Source organism: Callorhinus ursinus, unplaced genomic scaffold (genome assembly GCF_003265705.2).
Source record: "Callorhinus ursinus isolate GAN/ISIS: 27379988/994484 unplaced genomic scaffold, GSC_fseal_2.0 scaffold21, whole genome shotgun sequence".
NCBI lineage: Eukaryota > Metazoa > Chordata > Mammalia > Carnivora > Otariidae > Callorhinus > Callorhinus ursinus.
The window spans coordinates 1064001-1070596 of record NW_027397083.1 but is presented as its reverse complement, the minus strand read 5'-3'; the positions used below and the strand labels follow the sequence as shown (position 1 = coordinate 1070596).

Genomic DNA, 6596 nt, shown 5'->3' with positions numbered 1-6596 from the left:
TGAACATCTCACTGAATAGTAGTTTTGGCAAAACAAATTTTGAGCACAGTTGACCTAGAGAGATCTAGATTGAATAAATGAATTAGTAATAACTGTCTTCAGAGCTGTAAGAGCTAGATTGTAGGTACTGTCTGCACTTGTTATTGTCTGAGGTATAAACAATTTGCATCCAAGTTTGTAGTAACGTAGATTAGAATCAAGGTATGCGTTATGCTTGTGACTTACCAAGGGGGTTAGGGCCTCATTTCCAAGACCAGAGCTATGTGGAAAAGCCCCAACCCCTCAGAGATTAGAACAGGAGGCAGATCTAAAGCTGAATCATCGCATCTATGCCATGAACTCTGGGCAGAATCATCCTTCTGGTTATGTGGATGAAAAGAATTCAGATGTCTAGCACATCAGAGGGAGAAACCATTTCCTACTGATGAGCTTTCTTAGGGCACCTTTCATGTCCTTGTTCCTCAGGCTATAGATGAAGGGGTTCATCATGGGTGTCACCACAGTGAATAGCACTGCACCAATCTTATCTCCGTCATCGGGGTGAGTGGATGAGGGGAAGAAGTAAACCCCTACAATGGTCCCGTAGAAGAGTAATACAACTGTCAGGTGAGAACCGCAGGTAGAGAAAGCTTTCCGCTTTCCCTCTGTGGATGAGATTCTCAAGACAACCCTGACAATGCAGACGTAGGAGAAGAAGATGAGGGCAGAGGGGAAGGTGACAACTGATGAGCCCAGGAAAAACAACACGAGTTCATTGATCCTTGAGTCTGAGCAGGACAGTTTGAGCAGAGGAGCCAAGTCGCAGAAGAAGTGTGGGAGACTGTTGCTGTCACAGAAGAGCAGTGGGAGGAGCAGAAGGGTGTGTGTTAGGGCAACAGTGTTACTGAGGACCCACGGAATGACTGTGAGCAAAACGCAGAGCCTGGGTTGCATGATGGTCACATAGTTCAGAGGATGGCAGATAGCCACAAAACGGTCATAGGCCATGACTCCCAAGAGGAAATTGTCAATAACAACAAAGACAATAGAAAAGTACATCTGTGTGATGCAGCTCCCATAGGAGATGGATTGAGTCTTGGTCTGAATATTCATCAGCATTTTGGGGACTGAGGTGGATATGGAGGAAATATCCGCAAAGGACAGATTGGCAAGGAAGAGATACATGGGGGTGTGAAGGCAAGAATCCAAGCCGATGGCCAGAATGATGAGCCCATTCCCAACCACAGTGACCAGGTACATACCCAGGAAAAGCACAAAGAGGAGCTTCTGCTGCTCAGCCTGGTTGGAGAGTCCCAGAAGGAGGAACTCAGAGATGGTGGTTCGATTTCCTTGAGGCATATCTCTGCTGATCTGGAGAAAGGAACACAAGGTCTTCACACCCCCAAAGAAAAGCCAGTATGGTACCATTTGGCTAGAGCCATTGCAAGGAGGCGGAGAAAGATTACTTCATAAGGAACTATGTCAGCAGTGCAGAGACTCAGGAAATGCCCTAGGAAGGAAAGACAGAGCCACCACAATAGACACTTCTCAATGAACACCCTTTAAATTCGAACACGACTCTGAAAGTGATGTTTATAGTTGGTTCCAAATGTCATTAAATGCCTTAAACTGAGGATGATAGGAGAGGTGTACTCCATATTCTACAGATGCTTAGATACCCCCGAAGGAATTACTTAAAAATGAACAAAATGGCCCTAAAACCTTTCTTAGCATTCACCTTCATTTTGAAATCTAAGAAGACAGAAATGGGTAGAGTCATTGAGTGAAGCGTTTGAGAAGGAGACAGAGCAGGAGTTGGGAGCGCTTACTGAAATATACCGCTGTGTGGGTGTTCCTGCCCACTCCCGTTAGGGGGAAGGCGTCAGAAAAGCTGCTCTTGGACAATGTGTATCGGAAGGGAAACCAGACGTTTGCTTCGTTGGTGGCTAGATGTTAGGTGAACAGAGAAAGGTTATAGGAACCTAAAGACTTGTGTTCGTGTCCCACTTCTAAAGGTGGGGGGCTCACTGGATTAGCCCCCTGTGGCAGGGGAGGGGGTAATTCTGCACCCTCACCACAACATGGCATGAGTAAGTGGGTTTCCTCCAGGCCAAGTAAGTGTGATGGACGCTGTTGGGCTCAGGCCACCTTGTTGGGACTCCAACCCCTGTGGGGGTAGAGGAAGCTATAGCAGTGAGGACACGGATGGCTCTGTGACGAAAGAGGGATCATTAAAAGATCAGGGAGAAAATTCATTGCCCTGGAGCAGCAGTCCCAGAGAAGAGGCCTCTGAAGAACCCCAAATAGTCTCATGACATTGCATGCCTGCCACAAAAAACTCACCCGCTAATCCGTGGCAGCAGACTTGAAGACTTGTCTCTGTACCCACTCCCATTCTTCTTCCTTCACACTGCACATCCCCAGGCTACCTGAGCCTTGACTAGGATGGCAATAGGCAACGTGTGTAGTTTTGAGTGACAGTCTCTAATGTCACCTTCCTGTGCTATCTCTCCTGCCCACCAGGAGTCCCACACTAATTGTTTTGAGTCCCTGAGGCACTTGTCTAGCTGGTTAAGAGCCGCGCTAATGTCTAAAAAGTCTCACCTCTGGAGGATGGTAAGATCTCAGGAAGTTACTGGAATCTAGCTAGACCCAGCGGCTTAACGGGTTGTTGACAAGGTAGGAAGGGGGATCCCGAGAGCAGCTCTTATGTATTTTTCAGAACCAGACTCTTTTCCCAAGTACAAGTCATGGTGCTGGGCTCTCATGGGGCATTGAGCTCTTTCCATGTCATTTGGGATCATATCCCTGAAGTATTTTCCTCAAACAGACAGTTGTTTTCACATTCCAACCTCAGTGAGGCAAAGGGGGATTAGACAGGCAGCTCTGCTTTTTTTGTTTCTTTGTCTTCGGGTGCCTTTTCCCACTTGTGCTTTCCTCGGTAACTCAGTTGGTTGCTGCTCTTCATAGCAAGTGAATTGTTTGCTTGCGTCTTATGTTTTCAGTGAGACTGTAAATATTTTGAGTTCCTTCTGTTTCCTTCTAGTGCCTAGTACAGGGGGAATGTTTAGTAAATACTTCAAGAATTGGGTGAAATTCCTGCACTAGGGGGTTATGATTCCGAAGAGATGCCATCTATAGCAGAAGGGGAGAGGCTACGGCCTTTGTACCAACTTGAATGGATGTCCATGTTGGAAGGGAATCTCAGGATCCAGGGATTCAACACTCAGGGCTCTGAGCTGCAAATGAATGAAATAAACTCTGGGTTTTAATATTGAAAAGACACATACTGATGACATGATTTGGGGTAGTTCACAGATATACTAGGAAGGCAGGAAAAACAGATCCTGAAATGGGCAGGAGCACGGGATGCTAAATACACACACACACACACACATACATATATCCAGAGACACAGCCTAAATCAGTACATCTCTTCTAATGCTTACATGTGCCTCATACTATAGTGCAGGTATTTCTTATCTAAACCAGGAACATTCACGCTCTCCTCAACAGGAAACAATTTAACCTATAAACTAAATGTAGTTATTCATGACTCATATTTACAATAACTGGGTAATGGAGAAGATAAAGAAGACAAGGTATTCTGTTACCTATCTATCTATCTGGTCATAGCTAGGTAGGAACCATAATGCTTGTCTCTGCACCTTGTCCACGAGGCATATTTATGAGTTCCTTCTTCTACTACTGCTCAGGTTTGTACATTGAGACCTGACCCCCAGGGTGGTGGTATTAGGAGGTCGGGGGGTCTTTGGGAGGTGATTAGGTCATGGGGGAGCCCTCATGAATGAGATTAGTGCCCTCAGAAGAGAAAACCCAGAGAGCCCCCTCTCCCCTTTGGCCATGTGAGGACACAGGGAGAAGACAGCCATCGATGAGCTAAGGAGTGGGCTCTCACCAGACAAAGAATCTGCCCACACCTTCATCTCAAGGTGGGGGACTTCCAGCCTCTAGAAGGGTGAGAAATAAAGCTCTGTTGTTTATAAGCCTCCAGTTCATGATAGTTTGTTAAAGCAGCCTGAAACGACAAAGACTACTATCTCAGCATGGGTCTTCTAGAAAGCAGAACCAGGAGCAAGAATTTAGATCTTGACATTCTGTTTGGAAGATACCTCACCAGGGAAATGAAGACATCAGAGGGAAGGAGGCCAGGCTAGATGCAAACAACGTGGTGGAATGCTTTACCTCAGGGAGATTGCACACAAGCATGAAGGGGCCAAGATCACTTAGCAAGCATGTTCACTCCGCATGTGGGTGTCCCCTGCAAGGAGGCCTCACAGCCAGGAGTTCAGGGAGGAGAAGAGGAAGGGATGCTCTGTACCTTGTTCTTTCTCATCTTTTGCTTCCTGTCGACCATGGGGACTTGACTCTTCTGAACTTCTAGTCATACCAACTAGGCCCTTCATGGTGTTAAAAAACAAAAATCAGCCAAGTAAATTTGAAAATCTAATTGGTTTTGGGCGCCTGGGTGGCTCAGTTGGTTAAGCGACTGCCTTCAGCTCAGGTCAGGATCCTGGAGTCCCGGGATCGAGTCCCGCATCGGGCTCCCTGCTCAGCGGGGAGTCTGCTTCTCCCTTTGACCCTCCCCCCTCTCATGTACTCTCTCTCTCATTCTCACTCTCTCAAAATAAATAATAAATAAATCTTAAAAAAAAAAAAGAAAATCTAATTGGTTTTATTAAGTGACTCATGAATTGGGTGCCAACCCACTAGCAAGTAGAGGAGAGTTCTGAGGAGCTGTACAAAATGGCAGGTTTTTATAAGAAGTAGGGAGGGACAAGGAAATTATTAATAAAAGAAAAGGACTGTTTCAGGCAAGGTCATCTTCCCTTAGGAGGAAGGGCTGGAGGTCTTGTCATGTAGATCACCTCATCTTCTCATGGGAGAGAGAACCCACCTGATGGATTATCTCACTGGCGCTGATCTGAAAATTCCAGATTGATTGCTTTAAAATTCCACTCCTGGAGAGGTCAACCTCTGCAATGAAGTCTTGGGGCAAGTGCTCCAAGTGTTGTTGGCCTGGAGTTGTTTTTCAAGAAGCCGCACAGGAAGTCAGGAACCATGTTCTGAAACATGGCTATTAATCTGAGTCCGGAAGAGGAGGGGAACTTTGTGTGGGCAGGTTGGCATTCAGGTTCTTGTGGATGTCTGCTGGCTGAGAGGCCTTGGAAAGGGGACAGTTTGGGATGCGAGCAGTGTCCTTAGAAAGGAGGCAGTATAGCGTTAGTGTCTAATATACACTGTATTATTTTCCCAAGAGAAGGAAAATACTCTGAGAAGGGAAATAAATAAGCTCTGTCAGTCCAGAGCAGTATTTCTCAACCTTGTATTCTTTATTGCCCAGGTACTGTTTCAGGATTTCTTTTCCCTTAGTGCCCAGGGTTCTTGGTCACGCTGCTGTGAAGAATGAAGAGGTAGACCAGACGAAGAGCGGTGGGCAGCAAAACAAAGCTTACTGGGCAATAGAACAAAGCTCCCTAAGAGGGAGGGGACCTGAGAGGGTTGCCATTGGAGTTTCTGAGTCTAGGGGATTTTATAAGATTGTTAGCGGGCTGTTTTAATCTGATTAACCCTCCATGTGCCTGTCACCCAATCACATTTGGGTGACATCCTTTTGTCCACATGCTCATCTACCTATCAGGTAGTTGTTTACATGGGAAAGGGGGAACGGCTCTTTTCAGAGTGGTGTAGAAAAACAGGATGGGGTCTTTTTCCTTTTAAGGGTAGTTTCCTCTTAGGACAGGGGCCCCTTGTCCCTGCCTGCCTTTCTTCTGACTATCCTCCATTAGTACTCTCTTAAGGACCCTTTATATCTTTTATCTTCAATCCTCTCCAGCTCCCATGAAATTAAATACTACAGGATAAGATTTTGTCAGATAGGCGTGAGCTTTAGAGAGCCACAAATCATTAAAATACCTAAGATTTCTGAGGTGCCTGGGTGGCTCAGTCGGTTAAGCATCCAGTTCTTGATTTTGGCTCATGTCATGATCTCTGGGTTGTGAAATCCAGCCCTGTGTCAGGCTCCGTGCTGGGTGTGGAGCCTGTTTAAGATTCTCTCTCTCCCTTTCCTTCTGCCCCTTCCCCCACTAAAAAAAAAAAAAATCTAAGATTTTTTTCACCTCCAAGTACTAATTTTTGCCCACATGGGGACGATAATGTCCCTGCCGAGATCCCTTCAAGGGGGTGGCCAGTCTTGATCTAATGGAAAACTTCATCAAGAGTTTTAGCAAAACAGGTCACAGTCCTCCTGTCTGTAGCTAGCCCTCAGGCTCTGACTGAGATTCTTCATCTTCCTCCTTCTTCTCTCATTAGATTCCCTCACTCCTGGCTCACACTTTGAGGGGTATGAATACTTAGTTGTCCTGACCTTTCAGATTTTGGTTGTTGTGATTGCTCATTACAGTCTTTCCTCCAGAGTTCAGAATTACCCTGGTTCAAGGTTTCAGGAACTGGAAGCCCCTTTCCTTTACCATGCTGTGAAATTGTAGAGGCAGAACCTGAGGATTAGCCCTATCAAAAAAGAACGACTTGGAATAATCTCCTAAGCTTATGACTACATTTTATCTCTTCAAAGTTTATTAATAAAACATTACTTG

General features: G+C 45.8%; 1 protein-coding gene across 1 annotated transcript; it reads right to left on the bottom strand.

Annotated features, from left to right (window-relative positions):
• Nucleotides 1-390: 390 nt before the first annotated feature.
• Nucleotides 391-1371, bottom strand: LOC112829302 (olfactory receptor 1S1-like). The gene has a single exon (XM_025878782.2). The coding sequence runs from the start codon at nt 1336-1338 to the stop codon at nt 391-393; it is 948 nt and encodes a 315-aa protein (XP_025734567.2). The 5' UTR covers nt 1339-1371.
• Between the last annotated feature and the right edge of the window lie 5225 nt (nt 1372-6596).